The sequence below is a fragment of the Polyergus mexicanus genome, unplaced genomic scaffold (genome assembly GCF_030449975.1).
Source record: "Polyergus mexicanus isolate NDT 795.1 unplaced genomic scaffold, iyPolMexi1.0 SCAF_4, whole genome shotgun sequence".
Lineage (NCBI taxonomy): Eukaryota > Metazoa > Arthropoda > Insecta > Hymenoptera > Formicidae > Polyergus > Polyergus mexicanus.
The window spans coordinates 6,194,039-6,215,690 of NW_027223324.1; the positions used below are offsets into that span (position 1 = coordinate 6,194,039).

General features: G+C 33.6%; 2 protein-coding genes across 4 annotated transcripts; one reads left to right on the forward strand and one right to left on the reverse strand.

Moving 5' to 3' along the window:
* Nucleotides 1–2,896: 2,896 nt before the first annotated feature.
* Nucleotides 2,897–5,324, forward strand: LOC138932318 (rho GTPase-activating protein gacM). 3 transcript variants are annotated; one of them, XM_070294007.1, is made up of 5 exons: nt 2,897–3,332; nt 3,460–3,543; nt 3,730–3,923; nt 4,011–4,271; nt 4,416–5,324. In XM_070294007.1, exons 2-5 carry the CDS (start codon nt 3,538–3,540, stop codon nt 4,618–4,620), a joined length of 666 nt encoding a protein of 221 aa, XP_070150108.1. In that variant the 5' UTR covers nt 2,897–3,332; nt 3,460–3,537; the 3' UTR covers nt 4,621–5,324. The 3 variants fall into 3 exon arrangements, with proteins under 3 accessions (XP_070150108.1, XP_070150106.1, XP_070150107.1); XM_070294005.1 differs by having other exon boundaries at nt 2,901–3,332; nt 3,679–3,923; nt 4,416–5,322; XM_070294006.1 differs by having other exon boundaries at nt 2,901–3,247; nt 3,679–3,923; nt 4,416–5,322.
* Nucleotides 5,325–5,560: 236 nt separating this feature from the next.
* On the reverse strand, nt 5,561–17,936 carry LOC138932177 (fatty acid synthase). The gene is made up of 19 exons (XM_070293755.1): nt 17,312–17,936; nt 16,368–16,618; nt 15,742–15,973; nt 14,930–15,348; nt 14,267–14,560; nt 13,778–13,985; nt 13,521–13,681; nt 12,950–13,267; nt 12,151–12,656; nt 11,707–12,011; nt 11,026–11,424; nt 9,873–10,903; nt 9,455–9,696; nt 8,462–9,155; nt 7,497–8,319; nt 6,780–7,258; nt 6,386–6,640; nt 6,054–6,302; nt 5,561–5,930 (listed from the first exon to the last, which is right to left on the reverse strand). The coding sequence occupies exons 1-19, from the start codon at nt 17,493–17,495 to the stop codon at nt 5,760–5,762; spliced, it is 7,221 nt and encodes a 2,406-aa protein (XP_070149856.1). The 5' UTR covers nt 17,496–17,936; the 3' UTR covers nt 5,561–5,759.
* Between the last annotated feature and the right edge of the window lie 3,716 nt (nt 17,937–21,652).

The following is a 21,652-nucleotide window of genomic DNA, read 5'->3' on the forward strand; positions in this document are numbered from 1 at the left end:
CCGGATCTCTGAAATATCTCGGATACATTGGAATATATTTTCATTATACCAATTGATTCGTCTTATTATTCTATACATAAAAATATTACGATAAGATTATCGAAAACTAAATATTTTACGAGATATTTTATTTTTTATATCAAGATATGTCAAACTAAAATATAAAATACTTAATGAAAAAATACTTTATTATAGTGTTTTGAAAAGCTCTCAAGATAAGCTAGAAGAATATGCAATGAGAAATAGGAGTTTCTATTTAAAAATTCCATGTTGACCTTGAAATGACCCATAAACTTGACCTCTAGGTCAAAGTCAAGGTCACCATCAAGGATCCCACTTTGAATCCTATTACTTTTGTATTTAACATTTTTTTCTATATCCCACTTTTTCCGAGATATTTCAGGGGTCCGGAACTTTCCCCCCTTTTTTTTTATACTAATTAATTTGTCTCATTATTCTGTACATAGAAATATTACGGTAAAATTATCGAAAACTGAATATTTTACGAAATATTTTATTTTTTATATCAAAATATGTCAGATTAAAATATAAAATAACTCAAAAAGTACTTAATAAAAAAATACTTTGTTATAGTGTTTTGGAAAGATCTCGATGTCAGCTACAAGAATACTAAATAAAAAATGGGGGTTTCCATTTAAGATTTTAAAGCTGACCTTCACATGACCTTCAAATGATTTTCCAAGGTCAAATCATTGTCACCATCTTATGGCCCCCTTGAAGCCACACAACTTTTGTTTGAAACTTTTTTATGTCAGATTATTGTAAGTGCCTTAAAAATCGTGGCGACCGTTACGAGGACCACCCTGTATAACATTATGATTAATAGAGATATGAATTTAATTGTATAATATTTAAATATTATATTTTTTTTATTATCACACACATCTCTTTATTGTTATATATAAGTGTGAGTTCTAGATATCTTTATTATTGATTATAAAGTAAAAATAATTATGAATTCCGAGTAATCATTATTATAGATACGCTGTGTGTACCACAACAAAGTTGAAGTGTTTTTCCACGTATCGCCGATGAACATATATATGTGCATTTTTTTCATTATTACTGCCATTAAAAAGTCAAACATTGGAAATCTGAGATTACTAAAGCTACTCATCAGCGAAAAAGAAAGTAATTTTTTTCGAAACTTTATTATTGATGCGTTAAGTTTCGATATGCAGAGAGAAATATCGATATATATATAATACAGTCCATTTCATTGTTACCGCGCACGATCTGATTCGAGACATATTATATTGTATCTAATAATAAGTAATATTAGTTCTCATTATAATCATACGAAATATTTGCATATGTATAAAGAAGTGTTAATAATCACAAAGATAAAAACGAAAATTTTTTTAAAATAATTAATGTATAAAAACAACATTTTTTATATTATTACATTTTAATAACACGCATACATATATTATGCACACCTTTATATACAGGGTGTCCCAGACCGACGAACTTATGTGGTTATGAAGGACACTAAACAAGCCAATTTTGCCAACAAATTCGTGTCCGTAAATGAGTCGTTTTAGCACTTACAATTAGAGAATCAAAAACTAACAAAGGAACGTCGCGGACCCGAAAATTTTGATTTTTATGAAACTGGGGTTGGGGGGGGGGGTAAATACATTTTCAATTGCGGCCCAAAAACGATTTTAAGGTGAAATCATCACCCCTCATGTAGAGCGGCATTCTGCTTTTCATATCTCGAAAATTATTTAAAATATCAAAAAATATTTTATACAAAAGTTTCATATACCATATATTTAACCACATTATTAAAATTTTGAAAAAATAATTTTTTTCAAAAATTTTTGCCTTTATTATTTGATTCTCTGTCAACTATCAACCGTAACCCCAACTGTAATCGAGCCTGCAACCCATAGTGTAAAGCCTGTATCAGACTACGCATTAAAAATTGAAGATTGAAAATTGAAGATTGGAATTTGACTAATCAGAGCCAAAGGAACTAAAATTTTTTTGTCCTGATTGGTTAAATTTCAATCTTGAATCTGCAATCTCAATCTTCAATGCATAGTGTGATACGGGCTTAATACGGCCTTTACGTTGCTCGAATGCTTGATTGTGATTGATCGATTTGCAAAAACTTTTTCACGCGCAATGGCCTTAAAGGCTATCTCACACACAAAATTCTGTAAGGACATAAGACGTAAACGTAAGAAAATGGACCAATCCCAATCGAGTATTTGGCTCTCCGTAACCTCTTCACTTTTACAGAAAGCTCAATACTTGATTGGGATTGGTCAATTTTCTTATGTTTATTTTATATCCTTACGGGATTTTGTGTGTGATGGCCTTAAGCCCGTATCAGACTGCGCATTGAAGATTGAGATTGAAGATTGAAGATTGAGATTTGACCAATTAGGACAAAGAAATTTTAGTTCCTCTTCTTCTGATTAGTCAAATTCCAATCTTTAATCTTCAATCCTTCGTTTTCAATGCGTAGTCTGATACGGGCTTTAAAGATTGAAATTTGACCAATCAAGATAAAAGGAACTAAAATTTCCTTGTCCTGATTGGTCAAATTTCAATCTCAACGCATAGTCTGATACGAACTTAACGGAACGCTCTTAAGTTACTTGAACGGGAAAGTCAGTTTAGTTTTTTCATAGATGAAAAGAATACTCGATGAGAAAATCTAATTCTCTAAAATAGAACGAATAAATTAACTATATAGAATATAAAACCATGTAGAATGAAAACATCGTTTGCGCATATTCCATTTAGGGTGTGTTCAAAAATCTTACTCGTGGGGTAGATTAGCATTGAATCGACCAACCAAATCAAAGAAATATTTATTCCTCGATTACAAGGATCTTTTTAATTCTATACATCGTAGTCATGGAAAATCCGCGAGCGGCGTGAGAGGGGATGTAGTTAAAAATAGCATAAACAGAGACTCTCAATTTTGTACCGAATTGTCATAGATTGTATACAAACTTTATATGGTACAGACACAAAACAAAACAATTCAACGGAGAGAAACTCGCAGTATTCCACTATATTTTTTGCGAAAAGAAATCGGGACAAGCTAAATTAGTGATGCAGCGATAAAATAAAATGAGAATTGGTCATTGTGTGTGTACCTTGCAATATTGATATAATTGCGATTTATACGTACGATTTTTCGTATAAAACAGGGGATAAGTTACGTCTCTTCTTCTTCTATTTCAACTGGCACTAATTGAATAAGGTAAGGTCCAACCTTAATGCCAAAGTTACGTCGCGATGCTCATTCATGACCATTCGTGACCCGAAGTCTCCAAGACGATGTATAGGTTAGCGTCTAGCTCAATTAAAACGATTTATTGTCAATTAAAGCAGAGTGTTTATTTATTTATTATCGACTTTATAATTCTTGCAAAATAAAAACAGATGTCATGCTAATATATGTGATCTCTTCAGATAGTCGTCAATATCCTGGATCCACAAAATTCCCATTTAAATTGGAACGTACTTCAAGTACAACCAAGTACATCCCAAATGACAGTAAGTGGATTTGATTTAACTTGGGGCGAATTTAAATAGACAAAGATATTATACCATTTTGTTTTTATCTTGTGGAGATAATTTTATCTCTCTGAGTGTAACGTCTTTGTTATTTGTATGTGTCTCCTGTCTCAGAATACCATGGGTGGAGCACACTTATGTATGCCACAGTCCATCTTTCAACAGATGATGGATCAGCAAAATCCGCAGCAGCGACAAGTTGGATCTTGGATGCAAATGCCACAGGTACCGCCCATAACTATCCCGTGGAGCGTACCAGCTTTACAACAACAAGAGTTGATTAGATTTACCGGAGAAACCAGTTCTGGGCCAATACTCTATCAGAAAAGAAAGTTGGAAGCATCGGATGTTTTAGATATGTAAGTGCTGTATAGTTTAAATGCATATTGCTTCAAATGCAATTTTTCATGTAATAAAATCCTATGTTATGTCATTTTTGTAAACAGGCATCAAAGCAAGCAGTTTATAACAGAGGAAAAAATGACTGCACATTTCAAAAGTTTGCGCATTCATGAAACTGAAAGTCCAGTACCATCGACCTCATCATCTTGCTCTCATAGGCAATTGGATATGGATCTGGATGTTGATGGAAGAAATACAATAAATGGTGAACAACTGACTGGCGTACATCCGAGGTTAGTCCTTTCAGAGGAACTCAAGCGAATACAAGAAGAACCTATTTTGCCATCGACTCTTCTATCTAAATTGTAAGCATAAATTGCCATTAATTGACATTACAAAAATACAATGCTCTATATTTAATGGAAAGAAGAGAAAACGTAAAAATATGTATATATAATAAATGCATTTTTTTCCAAAGCAACTACATTTGGCTGGTTATTCTCTTTCAGAGAGAGGCCCTCCATGGCTGTAGTCCTATGGGAGCCACCAAATAGACATCTTCGTATCTTGCCAACGAGAGATACTCCAACGCCAATCCCAAGTACATCGGGCGACAATAATAATAATAATAATAATAACAACAACGATGCTACTCCCGACTTAAATAATATAACATCTAGTGCCCTATCAACATTCGAGCCAATGGAGTTATGAAAATCTTCAGATCGGTATAGTACACCCATTTTATCTCCATATATAAAAATAAGAAAAATATAAATATAAATATTGTATTATTCTAAGCTGAAAACATTTCAATAATTTGTAAGATGTAAAGTAGATTAGAATAAGGGATGAAAAGTATGAAGCTTTGTAACATGACTTATCTCCTATTTGTAAAATAATTGTTTAAATGATAATTGGAATGTGAATTCGAATGTAAATTAGAATTCGATTTTTGAAACGTAAATTCGAAATACGTCGCTATTTTCGTTCTATTCTGATTGTGAGTTGCTTCAGTGTACTTTATTTGGATTTTACTATTTAAATATTATATTTTTCTCTACATTGTATGTATGTATACATATATTATGTGTATCATCAGTTTTTGTGTATTACAGTTTCTCTTATCTATGTCGTTTATGTTATATATCATTATAAAAAATTTATGATGAATAGCCATAAATTATTATTGATAGAAAAAGATTATTTTTACATATAAATACTATATATATCGAAATCGAGAAATAATTCAACAAAAGACCGTCTACTATTTTTGATTTGTATTTTTTTTTCTTTTTTTTCTTTCAATGAATTGAAATTTTAAGAAACTTATGATATATTGCTAATATTTTTATGATTTATATCTTGCATGCAATGTTGAACGAATAAAAGCTAACTATTAAATGATAAATAATTATAACATAATTATAAATAATTATTTACGTATGAATAATTGAATATATATATATATTAATTTTGCATTAAAATATGATTATTATACAATAAAACACTGTATTCAGAATTTTAATGTCTTTTTTCGAATATTAGAAATAAGCATAGTTAAAATAATCATAAATCTTGCGTTTTAGCTACATTATCTCTGAGGTTTGAATAAATAAATTCCAGATACATTTATAATGTTTACTTTATTATAATACTTGCAAATGATCTTGAACTTGATGTACATCATCAAAATCACGATCCCAAGTAACCTTTAAGAGATTTTAGCCATTGTTCGTTATTTATTAAGAAATCTCCACCCTCATTTATATATTTATTTCCCTGTGTGTGTGTTTTTTTTTTTTTTTTTTACATAAACAGACTCATATTAGAGAACATAATCTAGCTATAATTTAAGCATTTTGCTCTTCGTAATCGAGTGGCCGATCTTCGCTTAAGAGCTTTTTAAATTCTTCAGGATCGATCAACGGTTCTCCGTTGATCGCGGTTATAATTTTATCGTTATTCAACATTGTAACATGGTTGCCTTCAATGTAATGCACTTTCACCTTATCTCGCGTAATCTAAAAAATAGTTTATAGTTATATTTTGTACTGGTTTATACATTTTTGTATGGTATTACCAAGTTTCGATTCCAAAAATTGAAAAATAGGGACATTTAAAAAAATATTCGAAGAAAAGACTACCTTCTGCAGACCATAATCTTTTTCATCCATATGGGTAAATGATTCCATAGGTTTCAAGAGTATTATAGGCGCTCGAATCCGTGTTAAAGATAAGGCGTCGTACTTTTGAAGAGCAAGGACACGACTGTATAAAGTTGTGCATAGCGCTTTTTGGTTTTCAACGGAAAGTACGTTATCAGAAGCAAGGTGTGAAACAAAGCCATCCAATTTCTGCTCCCAAGTCATACATTTATCGAGATCTAAAAATAGCTGCAAAGTAGAAATAAATGTTAATAAGACAACAAGATTAGGGGAAAAGTAGAAATATTTTAGCAACCGATTATAAAATCTACCTTCTCACTTGCGGCTGGTTGTAGATTATTCATGATATAGAGCAAAATATTATTCTGAAGTTCCTCCTGCGTTTGGGATGGTAAATATTGCTCTATCATCGCTTTCATTAGATCAGGTGCACCATCAATCAACACTAACCGACCGTTCAAGCCATGAGTTTCCAATCGTCTCGCCAATTCGATGGCGACTAATGAGCCATATGAATATCCAATTAGAATGAAAGTTCTTTGCTGTTCCGCCTTTGGTAAAACATACTGAAAATTTCCATAAAGCATACATGTCAATCAAATATGCATAGCCAAACACTTGTCTGTATAACGATACATTCTTTCAGACAAATATGTAACTAATATTCATTTTATTTGTATTGTTTGTGTTTTCTTCTCTACGCACCGGTAAAAGATGATCGGCATATTCTGGTATACTTCCATGAGCGAGCCCAATATTATTCGTGCCATATTGCAAGACCGTCGCTACCGGTTTGATTGCCGACGCCAGTGGATTAAATACATGTCCGCATCCATCCATGCCCGGTAAGAGGAATACCTCAACCTTGCGTAGATCCTTCCTAGTCGGTAATTCGATACAAATGTCGGGAATCATGTCCTCGTTATTCGTGACCCGGTTCAACAGTTGCTTGCTAAGTATATAGGCCTTCTCTTCGTCAATCTGCGCTTGCGTTTTCTCCCTTTTTTCGTCCTTATCGCATATCTCAGCCAATTTGGCAAAAGTCAAGGTGCGAATATCAAGCGCAGTGAGGAAAATGTCAAACTTACGTTCTAGTGTTTGCTTGATTTCTACGGTCATTCTCGAGTCCATTCCAAACTCGGTCAACAATATATCCTCAGACACAGTTTTAATATCTTTCACACCTACAAAAGTACCGAGAAATATAATTAAAATCGATATATGATGATCTCATTTGATTTATTCAAGAACAATTTTTTTTATATTAATTATTAAGTTTTATATTAATGCTCTATCAAGAATATCTACCAGACTCTATCAAAGGCAGAATTTAACATCTTCATCCAATGTCGCATAAGTAGTGCAAATGCAACAAGTGCCTGCATAAATCCGAAAGTTGCCTTAAAACAACAATAATCTTACCTATTATATTCGCTATAGTCTCAGCAACACTAACATTATCGACACGCTTTTCAGTCACCACCATGCTGGACACTATTGGACGATTTTGCAACAAAAAGTCCTCTAGTTTTCCGAGGCAAGAGGATAACTTTTGCTGCAAAGTACCACCAATAACTAATTCTTTATTATCATCTTGCAAGTCGGCGACAAATCCAACATCGCCGATTGCGCCCCATTGAATGGCCAATCCCGGCAGACCATCCGCCACTCTGCGCTCGCAGATTCTCTCCATCGCGGAATTAGCCATACCATGATTCGTCTGTCCAGCGTTTCCTCGTCCGCAGGAAATCGAGGAGAATACCACAAACTGTCGAAGTCGTGGACACAGTTTTCTAGATAGCTCATCTAACGCCTTGGTGGACCAAACTTTCGCTTTGAAAGACTCCTCAAACGACTCTGGTGTTTGATTCTTACAAATGCTATCCTTCCGTACTACGGCGAGATTGAAAATAGCATCCACAGGACCTTGTTTTTCTGCGGATTTTAATATAAATTCGCAATCTTTACGATTTGCAGCATCTACACCTGTTATAATCAGCACGTTCACGCCATACGATTTCCATAAATCGGTCTTCATACGCTGATAACCAGTCTTTATTCCTGTTCTCGATGTTAACACTAAGTTCTTGGCACCTCGGAGTATCAGCCAGTCGGCCAATTCCAATCCGAAACCGCCTAATCCACCTAAGATAAGGTAGCTTTTATCATCGTCGCAATAATATTGAGGCTGAGCAAGAATAGGTACCTTTCCAGCTTGCTTTTCGTCGCAAATCTTTAAAATTACCTATGAAAAAACATGCAATATTTTGACATAGATTAAATTCAAATATTTTTCTTCGAATATATTTAATTTAGCAATATCCGATTGAGAGAATTAAAAAATAACTAGAGAATTATGGTATTCTATTAATTAATTTTTTCCTTACTTTGCCCATGTGCTTTCCAGCCGTCATGTATCTGAAAGCCGCTTCCACTTCGTTCCTTTCAAAGATCTTTTTGACGAGTGGCTTAATAACTCCGTTCTTCAAACCCTCGGCCAAATAGTTTTTCAGATTTATCTTCTCTTCCATGTTGATATCAAAGAGATTCTCCAGTACAATTCCATGAAAACTGACTTCCTTCAGGAAAATCATCATTCCTATAGAATTGTTCGAGGTAAGATCACACTTGCCAATCTCCAGAAAATGACCGCCTTGCGCGAGACAACGAACCGATGCTTGGAGCTTCTCTCCAGGCAATGAGTTGAGAACGATGTCTACACCGTAGCTTTTCGTTTGCGTAAGAACCATCTGTTCAAAATGTGTATTGCGCGAGCTACCGATATGATCATCGGGGATAGACGGAAATATCTCGCGGATAAACTTGCGTTTTTCGGGTGTTCCCACAGTAGTAAAGATCTCGCAATCTTCGTGAAGAGCGAGATGAATCGCCGCTTGACCAACGCCACTGGTACCACAGTGAATGAGTACCTTGTCTCCCTTTTTTATCTCGCCTTGTATGTATAGTGCATAGTAGCACAACGTGTATACACATGGAACGGTAGCTGCATCTTCCAACGACCAATTATCAGGCACGTACCAGGATAATTCTCTATCAGGTATTAATATATTTGACATGCCTCTGAAAGTACAAACATACATATGTTATCGCATCAATACTAATCTATTTTCAAGATTTTTTAAAATCGACGCATTGATGATATTTTAAGAAAAAAATCGTAATGCTAATTAAAGATAATTAATATTAACTATAATTAAAATTAATAAACTTTTAAAAACATGTTTTTAACTGTTAAGAAATATGATGTTTTTATATAACTATGACATATGCCATGCCATTTTGTTTTTTAAACAATAAAAGCAAATAATTAAACTATGAAGTAGTTATGTAACTTTGAAAATGTGTGCGAGGAGTGTTACCTATTTTCACAAAGTCCCATCACACGACGGCCAGTAGTATCGATACCAGCATATTCCAAGCCTATTGAGTACTCATTGAATCGAGTGCGCATTGTGGTCGTGTCTGGAGTCAGTTTTCCTGTAGTCAACATGACATCTTTGAAATTGATAGGCGAATATACTACATGAATCAAATTCTTTTGTTTAGTTTCAGGACGTATGGGACCCTCAACCCAATGAAGCGAGCTCAAGTCGCCGGGTACCTATTTTCCATACATACATAAGAATACATAATTACATTTTCTATATATATAAAGTATATTTAAAATTCGAAAGTTATTGTTTCTTACAGCCGGCTGCCTTTTTCTTCTCCATCTCTAGCATGTCAAACCGGTTGTAAAAGACGATAACTTTCGAGAATCTTAGTTAGATTACATACCGTTTGATTAACAAAAGCATGATAGACAGACTTTAACTTTGATAAACTCAACACTGGTTCGTGTCTATAAGATCCCCATATCTTTCCTGGTCGTAATACGTTAATAGGCAGATCTAACTGAAGCTGTTTCGCGTATAGAGAGTTCTGTAGAGAAAACTTGGGAGCTTCGGTGTCCTGTATTAATATGCCTCTGATCATTTCTCCGCCTGGTTCCTTTCTCAGACAGTTCACAAAGCCCAGCAAGCCACACTCAGGGTCTTTCTCGCCGACGAGTATTATTCTTATATCATTGGGAGTTTTGTTTTCCATATTCATAATTGAATTTAGCTTCTCGAGCCAGGTGAATTCGTTGTTGTTAATGCGGACAATCTCCGTTTGTTTGATCGGTTGGTCTTTCTTCTTCAAGAGTATGATGCTCTCCATGCTAGTGTTTTTCTCTAGAATCACATCCAAATTATATTTCGACAGCGCCGAGAGATTCTCGGGCTTGGGTAATTTCTCCCGTGTCAACACGAAGCCGCCGTTCCGCAGTTTTGATAGAATTTGTTCCAGTTGACCGCTCTTATTTTTTGTTAAGAGACCAATACCGACAGCAAGCAAAGCGTTCTCTTCGTTGGACAAATTGTTTAGAGAGTTTATAGAAGTCACATTTGGCAATAAGGCTTCATCGTCGAAACGATTAAGTGGTGCTGTCAGAAGTACATTCGCCTGAATCAAGGGTAAGTCAGCTAGTATCTTGGTGAGTACAGGTGATGCCAATTCATTGATCGTCACGTTATCAGAGTCATCGATCAGTTCGATGGTTTTGACATGAATAGCTTGATGATACTCGATCGCGATATGCGTGGCCAATCTGATCGCTTCTTGAAGGGATACCTGCGCTCCATCGCGATATGCCACAAATTTGTACTCCTCGAGGACCGGCTCATTAACCGGTAGCTTCCGAAGTATGGCTCTAGCCTTGACACCACGAATCTCGACACCGCCCGATATTATAGTCTCCCATTCTTTATACACATGTACCGGGAATTCTGCAATGAGAAACAATAAAGTTGCAATGTGTTTGTAATAATTATAATAGCTATACCAGAAGAAAACAAATATATTACGAAGAAAAAAAATATAAAAAATATATATAAAAAAAGAAGCTTACGCCTGTCTTCCAAATCTAGCTTTCGGATCTCCCGCTGATGAAGCTTGGTATCGATCACGATCTTTTGTATTTTCGTGGGAATGTACAAATCTCTTGTGTCCATTCCTAGAATCATTATTTGCAGCATGTTGTCAAGGTATGTCACCCAATTACCTATCCAAGCGATATGTCCCTTCACCCCTGAAATCGATGCGCTTTTCAAAGAGCGGAAGATGCCCGAGTACTGATAGCCGCGTAGTCTTAGCTCTTTGTAGATATCCTTGGTGGTCATCACTTCCTCTTCGTCTTTATTCAGCAAAAGTGCAATCGGTATCTTTTCCTGTGCGGGGTTCTTTGTGACGCGAACCAGCCCGCTCGCAACTGTAATACCATTTTCTGATACTTCGAATCTTCCAGTGCCTGTGGAAATAATTATCACCTGATTAAATAAAATATTATAACATGTTAAAAGAATCAATAAATAAATTTGTAATAGCAAAATTTATAGAAATATTCTTATATAAATAAAATAATATACAATTGAGATTCTCTCTATATTAATGGTAATAATTTGTTAAATAATAGTTGCTGGGTTTTATATATAAGAGATATCAATATCATAGCCGGTAATTATTAATCACTACACTATTCTATAACTTGAATGTGTACATGTCGTTTTAAAGATAGAAACAATAAGCATACCTTTCTGAACCATTACCGTTAACTGGACCTCGCCTTCTTTTGGAAAGTGAATAGCACGTTTGAAGATGATATCTTCGAAAACGACTGATAGATCTGCATACATTTCTGCATGCAACAAACCTACAGTTTCCCAAACTAGAGTAAGATATGTTGTGGCAGGTACCCAGTTTTCTCCATCAATGACATGACCGGCCATATATTCAAAGTTTTCATCCAGCAGCGCCAAATTAACGTTTCTCTCTCCGGAAGTGACTTTTTTTTCCATTTTAAATGTCGTTACGTACCAATCGTCAGAATGTTCCCATCTGGAGATAAATTAGATTATTCAATTTATCTTTCTAATGTGTATCAGAGTAGAACAATAGCGGGATTCTAAAATAATTTTCGTGTAACTTTCCTTAGTTCTCTATTATACTCTCAAGTTTGTACAAATAACAAGCTTACCTAACGGAAGGCGAAATCATTGGGGTACCACGGCTAACCGGAAACTCAACAGGCGGGTAAAGATTCGCGATATCCGGCTGTAATCCATTGTTGTAGAGATTTCCGATCGCTTGCAGAACAACCTCGGTGTTGTCTCTATGACCGCGTTGAGTGAGCGCAATGTTCGTGACTCCCAAACCGAGGGATCGCCTCAGGATTGCCTGCAGAAGGCCGTGGGGCGCAATTTCGATGGTCACTGCGTCCTTCGGGATCATACGAGACGTTTCTTCGAACAGTACGGGATTCAGGAGATTGTTGGTATGGTACTCAGCGGATGACAACTTGGCCGACGCGGTGGACCATTTGCTCTGAGGCACAGATGTGCTCAACCATTTCCGGCTGCGCGGTTTTGGCTGAGGGATTATTTCGCTCAGATAAGCCAACAGTTTCGGACCAGCGGGTGCGATGTAACGACTATGGTAGGGTATGTTGCTGCAGGCCACTTCCTTCGCGAAAATGTTCTTAGCCTGGTTAAGATATACATAAATTTAATTAAAGCAGATATGTTCCAAGAAAATAATTAAAAATTACAATAAGAATTTCATACATATATGTATAAATGTTGCGTGCATTATTATTATGTTAATCAATATTTTTCTTCTGTTAATAACCCTTATTCCATAACTTTATATATATACATTTAATTTTAATTATATAATTACATATATATGTTGCGTTTAAATATATTGAAATTCATTTTTTTATCGATTTTTATCGGTTTCGAACGATTCTTTGGGAATTAAAAAACGCTAAATTTTACCTGTAATTGGGCAACGAATTCCTTCATAGACTCTGCAGGTCCGCTAACAGTGCTGCTGTCTGCAGCATTATGGCAAGCCACTTCAATATCCGGTGGACACATACTTTTGATATCTTCGTAACCAAGACCAATCGCTGCCATCGAGCCATAAATTACTTCGGTTTCGATGGATGCTAAACCTCTCGAGTATGCCGATAGGATCATTTGTTCGGCTGTGAAGGTTCCGTCCGCATAAGCGCAACCGAGTTCTCCGACAGAATGACCGATAATGTTATCCGGCACGATGCCCACTGATGTGAGTAGATTGACTAAACCAATCTATAAAATTCAGCCATGTTAGAATATGATAAAGAACAATAAGAAACGCATTATAATAATTTCTTTTTCATCTTTTATACAATCAAGAAGTCTTTTCATAATACTTTTCATAATCAAGAAGGCTTTTCATAATACTTTTCATGATCAAGAAGTCTTTTCATAACACTTTTCATAATCAAGAAGTCTTTTCATGTACAATAATAATTTATTAGGAGAAATAATGTTTAGATAGTCATTAATATACTTAGCTTACCTGAACCGCCGCGATACCCACAAACGAATTCAATATATTATCAAAGATAGACTTGTCCTTGTTCGTCAGAATATTAATAATGTCTACACCGCGCGGCCGTAAGACATCGTCACATTTCTGAATCGCTTTAGCGAAGACGGGGAATCTCATCAAATCGATGCCTATATTTTGAATATAGAAATCGAGAATTAATATAAGCAAAACAAAATATAATTATCCCTGTATTTATATAATAAAAAAAATTATACAATGCGTACCCATGCCGGGCCACTGCGATCCCATTCCGGAAAACACGAACCAGATCGGTCTTGCCGTTCCCAAATAATTTTCTATTTTTCGTGTGGGTTGCTCCGCCGTTTTTGACCCGATTATTGTATATCCTCGATACAAATGTCCTTGAATATCGTCAGTGTGTATGTTATGCAATAGACGAATATATTCAATGTCTACTGGATGTTTCTCAATCTACAAAGGACGAAAGTAAATTTTCTTGAAAAAATGAATCTAATTGATAAAAACTTCGTTGATTTCTTTCGTAGGAAATATTTTTGCCGAGTCGTGCAAAAATATGCTTCAAAATATCGTAGCATCATGTAATTATTAAACCAATGAAATATCTATATCAATAATATATGTATATATATATATATTTATTTATTTCCTATATTCTATATTATTTCAATTTTTTGTTGTGATGCGCTCTCTCGCATCTTATTCCCTCACATTGTCTTATTACTTTTACCTACATCGTTTAAGAATACTTTAACAGATTCCTCGGTACGTCCAGACACTGTTACTAATCTCGGTAAATCATCGGATGGAGCTCCATTATTGATTTTCTTCTTCGGATTGGATTTTAGTATAATATGACAATTGGCGCCTCCGAAACCAAAAGAATTAATTCCCATGTAACCACCTTCCCAAGGTGTCGATTCGGTGACGACTTGGAGTCTGCCTTCTTCAAGGGCTTTCACGCCTTCTCGCGGCCGGTTATAATGCAAATTACCTGGAATTATTCCAGTTTCCATCGCCAATAATACCTATAATAAATATTGCAATTTGATGAATTTATGTAACATGAATCTATTCAAATATTCTTTCATACATTTAAATATTCGCAGATGCAATAATTGCAATATAATAAAAATAATTTTTTCATTTTAAACAATGCTTGATATATATTGATATTCAATTAAATCTTTAATTTTAATATAACTCTCTTTTTTGTAATCTATATTATATATAGTCTCAAAATCTAAATTTATTACAATTTTTGAACTTTTAATGATAATTTCGCAATTATTGCTTATATCTTTTAAATTTGATTATTTTTAATTACGATAAACTAAGTTAAGACTAAGTTAAGTAATTAAAAACTCCGAAAATTTTTGGCATAAACGCAAAGTCACCTTGGCAACTTGACAGAGACCGCTAGCGGGCTCAGAATGACCCAGGTTTGACTTGACGGAACCAATCAGGAGAGGAGTCTTTCTGCTTTTACTGAAGACAGAATCGATCGCATTGATCTCCTCAGGATCGCCGATTTTAGAACCAGTACTGTTACATTCTAGATAGGACAAACTGTTCAGCGGCAAACCGCAATCATCGTAACATTCTCGCAGTAGCGTGCCTTGCATTTTGCTTGACGGAAACAGGATGCCTTGCTTCTTGTAACCATCGTTATTTGTCTTGCCATAGACGACCGTGGCATAGATTCGTTTCGCATACTTTGCCTTCTGCAGATACACAACGGTGATCGCTTCGCTGCGAGCGTAACCATCCGCGTCGGTGTCAAAACATTTACAGCGACCGTCGTGCGACAAAACTCCTGCAATCATTATTATGTTTAATACAAAATATTTAAAAATAATGTATAAAGTATATTGTTTCCAAAAAGGAATAATTTTCTTTCTTTCTTATATTTTATATTATATAATTTTATTTCTTATAAAATATTAATACTAATTTTTGTGTGTAGATAAATTGTTTGAAAAGTTATATACATAGTTACATACTATATAAATCACCCTATGTTAAGAAGAGAGTACTAGAGTGTAGTTTAGATTGGTATTCAAATGTCTTGATTTGAAGTTCTAGTTTCTACAATGAATCTTTATAACAAAAAGACAAGGCAAGAATTTTTTTGTCCCATGTGCATTGTATAGGGACAGATTCATACAAAAATATAATTATACGTTGAGAAATGACAGAGCGATCGTACCAAGGCGACAAAATTGCAGCGATATATAGGGATGTAAACATAGATTCGCTCCACCTACGATAGCGGCATCGCATTGACCATCTTGCATACACCGGAAAGCGTGCTCCAGAGCGAACAAACTCGAGCTGCAAGCGGAATCCAAAGTATAAGATGGTCCAGTTATTCCTAGCCAATAGGAAATCCTATTTGCCATCATGGCCCTGCTGCATCCGGTAATTCCAAAACCATTTATCTAATCGCATATAAAAGAAATCAGTTCGGAAAATAATTTAAAAATATTTGGAAGATTTGAAAATATATTTCTCATGCAAACATACACACAGTTCAATTTCTCGCATCTTATTTTAATTACTTTTCATTTTAATTTTAATAACTTCTTATGGTTTCCTCATAGAGGAAGCTTTGTTTTAATTACTTTTTAAACGTATTTTAATTATTTTTTTATTTACTTTTTAATATCTTTTTTAAACATCTTATTTTAATTACTTTTATTTTAATTCTAATAACTTTGTATTTTAATAAAAAGTAGAAAATATAGAATAATATGTAGAAAACAAAAATAAAGAAATAAATTATAAATCCTAGATTTTGCAAAGAGATATAACATTACTGCAATAATAATTTACCTGTAACTTTTCATAAAACCAGGTTTTTTCAGATTCCGAGAAACAGGCGCCCACAAAGACACCCGTTCGCGATCCGCGTAACTGCTTCGGATTTATTCCTGCATCGATGATAGCCTCGTAAGCATGCTCTAGAAGCATTCTGCACATCGGGTCCATCGTCTGAGCTTGTTTAAAGTGGACCCCGAAGAACAGCGCGTCAAACTTGTTAACATTGTTAATTTTTCCGGTTCGCTGGGGGATATCCGGATGATCTGCCGGAGCAATTACAACATTCATAAAATAAAATAATATATATACAATATAATAAGTCGTTACACTTATATATTTGAGAATTTTAAGTTATATAATGCTCGTATAAAAATATAGATATATAATCTAATTATTATATTTCGATGGAAAACATATGCGATTTCTAATTACAATATAGTGGGGCATTTATACTGACGCTAAAAATATTTTTATTTTTGTAAATAATTACATACTTTTTTTTAAAGACAATTATTTTTTACACTAATTGATTTGTCTCATTATTCTGTACATAAAAGTATTACGGTAAGATTATCGAAAATTAATATTTTACGAGATATTTTATTTTATATATTAAAATATGTTAGATTAAAATATAAAATAACTCAAAAAGTACTTAATGAAAAAATAGCTCTCAAGATAAGCTACAAGAATGTGCAATAAAAAATGGGGGGTTCCATTTAAGAAAACATCGATCACATTGACCTCACCTTGAAAAAAATCATTCAAGGTGAATTCCATATTTTTATCATGTGGCCCCCTTGGAACCCTACAACTTTGGTCTGAAACATTTTTTGATATCTCGCTTCGTTTCGGAAAAATATGCCCGCGTCATTATAAATCCCCCGCCCTATATATATAATACAATAAAATGTCTATCTATGCTTGATAATTCAAAACTTAAATTTATTAATCACCTAATTTCCATCGACGATCATCATCCGTGACCAAGTCTACTTTATTTAACAGATTGTTCTTGAGTTCTTCCATATTGTTGGAATCCGGAAATCTACCGGCGATGCCAGAGATAACAATTTCTTCTCCAGGTTCGGGAACCTTGTAAAGTCTCTTTGTCGATTTAGTCGCAGACATTTCGGACATTTTCAAAATCTCGTCAATTTGAAGAAAACGCTTTTGTCACTTCGTGACTTATCGAAATATTTTCTCACCAATTTATAATTATGTGAGCAATATTTATGATTAATTATACCACATAAAGATTTAATAATTTAATTTGTTGCAGAAAAACTTGACAAACACGTCAACTATTCAAAATATCAACGAGGAATCAGGACTGAGGTAACACAACGGGACTCTTTATAACGAAGAATATCCCTACTTCATAATATGAATTTCATTAATTGCTACTTTGAACTTCCTCCGTTTGCCACAGCCTATTTTGCATGGTATAAAAGTATATTCTATTGTGTTCGAGAACTCTCTATTCGTTTACTTAAATATTTTGTTATAAGTGTTACAATTTAATTTTTTCACGTTGCAGAGTAACTGAATTTCTTCGAGAATCTAATTGATTCGTGAATAATAAATATCGGTGATTATCTGAGATAATTTTACAATTACGAGATTTATTTGTATGTGTAAATAAATAGATTCCTGAAAAAAAATTATAAAAAATATAAAAGTATCTTAAAACGATATGTATCCAATACACCCGGTTGAATTTAATAAAAAAGCATATCACTGATTAACAATATTAAATCTGACTGTAATAAATCGTAAAATAAATTTCTTTTATATAACAGTTTTCTTTTCTTGTATAATCCAATGGCCAATAATGAATATTCGTCATCGTACCAACATCAAAGGGTCAAGGGTTGCCGGATATCGCATAATATATACCGTACAATATATAATGTATGTTCTGTTAATGCCGTCTTTTAGCTACGTTTTATTCGACCAATATTTATTTAAAATCGAAGTCCCAGTGACATTATATTTAATAACTTTTCAGAAATAAATTAGTGAAATATATAAATTAAATATATAAAATTGTATTTAATATATGTATAATAAAAAATACGATGTTTTATATATATGTAAATATATACAGAGTGTTTCATTTTAATCGCCTCAGGCAAATATCTCGAAAAATATGAAAGATATGGAAAAACATTTCAGACAAAAATTGTATGGTTTCGAGACGACCATATAATAAAAATATAGACTTGATCTTGAGTGACTTTTTCAAGGTAAGGTCAATGTGATCGATATTTTCTTAAATGGAACCCCTCATTCTTTATTGCATATTCTTGTAGCTTATCTCGAGAGCTTTTCAAAACACTATAATAAAGTATTTTTTTATTAAGTACTTTTTGAATTATTTTATATTTTAATTTGATATATTTTGATATAAAAAATAAAATATCTCGAAAAATATTTAGTTTTCGATAATCTTACCGTAATACTTTTATGTACAGAATAATGAGACAAATCAATTAGTATAAAAAAATAATTGTTTTTAAGAAAAAGTACGTAATTATTTACATGTATTTTTTTAACAATTATTTGTTTTTTCCTTTACACTAATTGATTTGTCTCATTATTCTGTACATAAAAGTATTACATAAAGTATACGGTAAGATTATCGAAAGCTAAATATTTTACACTTAATGAAAAAATATTTTATTATAGTGTTTTGAAAAGCTCTCGAGATAAATTACAAGAATATACAATAAAAATGGGGGTTTCCATTTAAGAAAACATCGACCACATTGACCTTACCTTGAAAAGTAACGACTCAAGGGCAAGCCCATATTTTTATCATGTGGCCCTTCAAACCATGTAAATTTTGTCTGAAAGGTTTTTCCATATCTTTTATATTTTTTAAGATGTTTACCTGGGGCGATTAAAATGAAACATCCTGTATATATGTAGGTATGTATGTATGTACGTATGTACGTATGTATGTATATACGTATGCGTGCATGCATGTATGTATGTATATGTATAATATACATATATGCACATATATATTCCCAGTCAGCCACGTCTGTTCTAACAGATATTGCCAAGTGCTTGCTACAAATTATTGTCAGCAAAAAGACTATAAATTTGGTACACGAGTTGTTATTATCGATTAAACTGGCAGATTGCCGGCAAGAACCAAGCAAAGCTTGCTAACATAACTACCCAGCAAGCAAAATGATGCAAACTTTGCGCAAAGTTTGCAGCAAACTCGAGCATGCCTTTACAGAAAAATTGTGATAAGGTGTGTCCACAAGAAGCTTAGCTTTTGCTAGCAAGGCTTGTCGCAATAGTGTGACGCACATTTTACGCAAATAATAGAGCAAACCTTGCGGTGCACGGCATGACAGCAAGTTTGTGGTAAGAACAGGACAAACCTTGCTGTGCACGGGATGACAGCAAATTTATGGCAAAAATAGGGCAAACCTTGCCGGGCACGGCACGACAACAAATTTGTGGCAAGAATAGAGCAAATCTTGCCGTGCACGGGATGACAGCAAATTTGTGACAAGAATAGGGCAAACCTTGCCGTGTACGGCATGATAGCAAATTTGTGATAATTCTCTGTATAGGATGATTCAGAAACTCTGCGACAAACTCTGAGGAACGATAAATCTCGCAGAGAGAAATATTTTTTGTGAAGCAATCCATCATGTTTTCTGACGCGTCGTTTAAGAATATGCGACCGAGCAGACAAGAGTCTTAGGTGGCATTTATTATAATTATGAGATAATGATAATATATGAATAATTGAAAATGAATTCATAATATAATGAATATATGAATTTTATATATATATATATATATATTTACATTTTAAGTAAACAATAAACGGATGATTTAAACTTTTTTAGACATTTATCTGTCCGATCTAGAGAGACAATCAGTCCAATATCTTAATTCCCTATGTTTGGGATTGTATCAGTAATTGAACTGATAGAAATAATTATATTTTTAATCTTCTGTCAGTTGCTTTTTGCAAGCTTTATGTACTTCTCATGACTAAAAATCAAATACGAGATGGATGCATATAACGCGTCGCATAACGATGAACAAGCGAACTATCGGCTGAATACTATATTGTTGTAAAGTTTGTAATAAAGTAAAGTTGTAAATTTGCTGTCATGCCATGCATGGCAAGGTTTGCTCTGTTATTTGCGTGAATTTTGCATCTCGTTGTGCCAGAGTATACTTTGTTCTGTTCTTTTCGTAAATATGTTATCATATTGTGTACAATAAGGTCGTTTGCTCTGTTCTTGTCGTAAATTTGCTATTATAGCGTGTATAATAAAATTTGCTACTAATTGATGTAAAGTTTGTATTACACCGTGAATAGCATCATACATGTTCTTCTTTGCATAAAATTTACGAGCAAGCCTTTTTTTATTATTTACAGCATCGTGAGACAAAAAATTTTGCCGTCAATTTGCTTCAAACTTTTTAACAAACCAAAACAAGACAAATGTTTGCTAGATAATTGTTGTCAAAATTAAAACATACCTTGTCGCAAAGCTTTGGCAAAACGTGATTTTAACATTCTTGGCTATCTGGGTACATAGCAAATTGGCGGCAGAAACCGAGCAAAGCTTGCTGACATGACTGACATCAGATTGTCGGCAAAAACTGAGCAAAATCTGGAGTGCGCAATCTGATGGCAAATTGGCAGCAAAAACCGAACAGAATCTGCAGCTTATTATAAAGTATTATAAAATAGTTCAGTCGTTTATCGCTATGCGGCGCGTTATTCAATATCTATACCCGTATTCAAATTCTTGTCATGAGTGTATATAAAACCTGCAAAATGCTAATAATATTATAATATATATACTTCTATCAGTTCAATTTTTGACACAATTCTTATACAAGAAATTCAGGTATTGAACTGATTTTTAGCAAATCGGACAGATAATTGTTCGATTTTCACTTATTCGAATAATTTCTGTCCAAAAAGATCTTTAATTTTATAAATTAAAGATCTTTTGGACAGAAACTATTCGAATAATTATTATTAAATATATTATTTAAATATATTATTTAAATTCACCTATATATTTTAACACATTAATATATGATTCTATATAATGTCTAATTATCTAATGGTCATTTTATAAACTTAACATCATTTTATTACTTAGGGTTGAGACTTTAAATCCATTTAATATAAATATACTATTTTATATAAATGGCCAAAAACTGCAGAATTTGTTCGGTTTTTGCTGACAATCTGCTGTCAGATTGTCTTGCGCAAATCTTGCTCGATTTTTGCCATCAAT

What these genes read in the sequence shown, in the direction of transcription:
- LOC138932318 (XM_070294005.1), top strand. An exon ending in GCATCGGATGTTTTAGATAT is followed by an intron (nt 3,924 to 4,010) that starts GTAAGTGCTGTA and finishes TTTTGTAAACAG; the next exon opens with GCATCAAAGCAAGCAGTTTA. An exon ending in TCGACTCTTCTATCTAAATT is followed by an intron (nt 4,272 to 4,415) that starts GTAAGCATAAAT and finishes ATTCTCTTTCAG; the next exon opens with AGAGAGGCCCTCCATGGCTG.
- LOC138932177 (XM_070293755.1), bottom strand. Translation starts at nt 17,495, where the DNA reads ATGTCCGAAATGTCTGCGACTAAATCGACAAAGAGACTTTACAAGGTT. An exon ending in ATGATTTCGCCTTCCGTTAG is followed by an intron (nt 12,012 to 12,150) that starts GTAAGCTTGTTA and finishes ATTTATCTCCAG; the next exon opens with ATGGGAACATTCTGACGATT. An exon ending in CTGGAAAGCACATGGGCAAA is followed by an intron (nt 8,320 to 8,461) that starts GTAAGGAAAAAA and finishes GTTTTTTCATAG; the next exon opens with GTAATTTTAAAGATTTGCGA.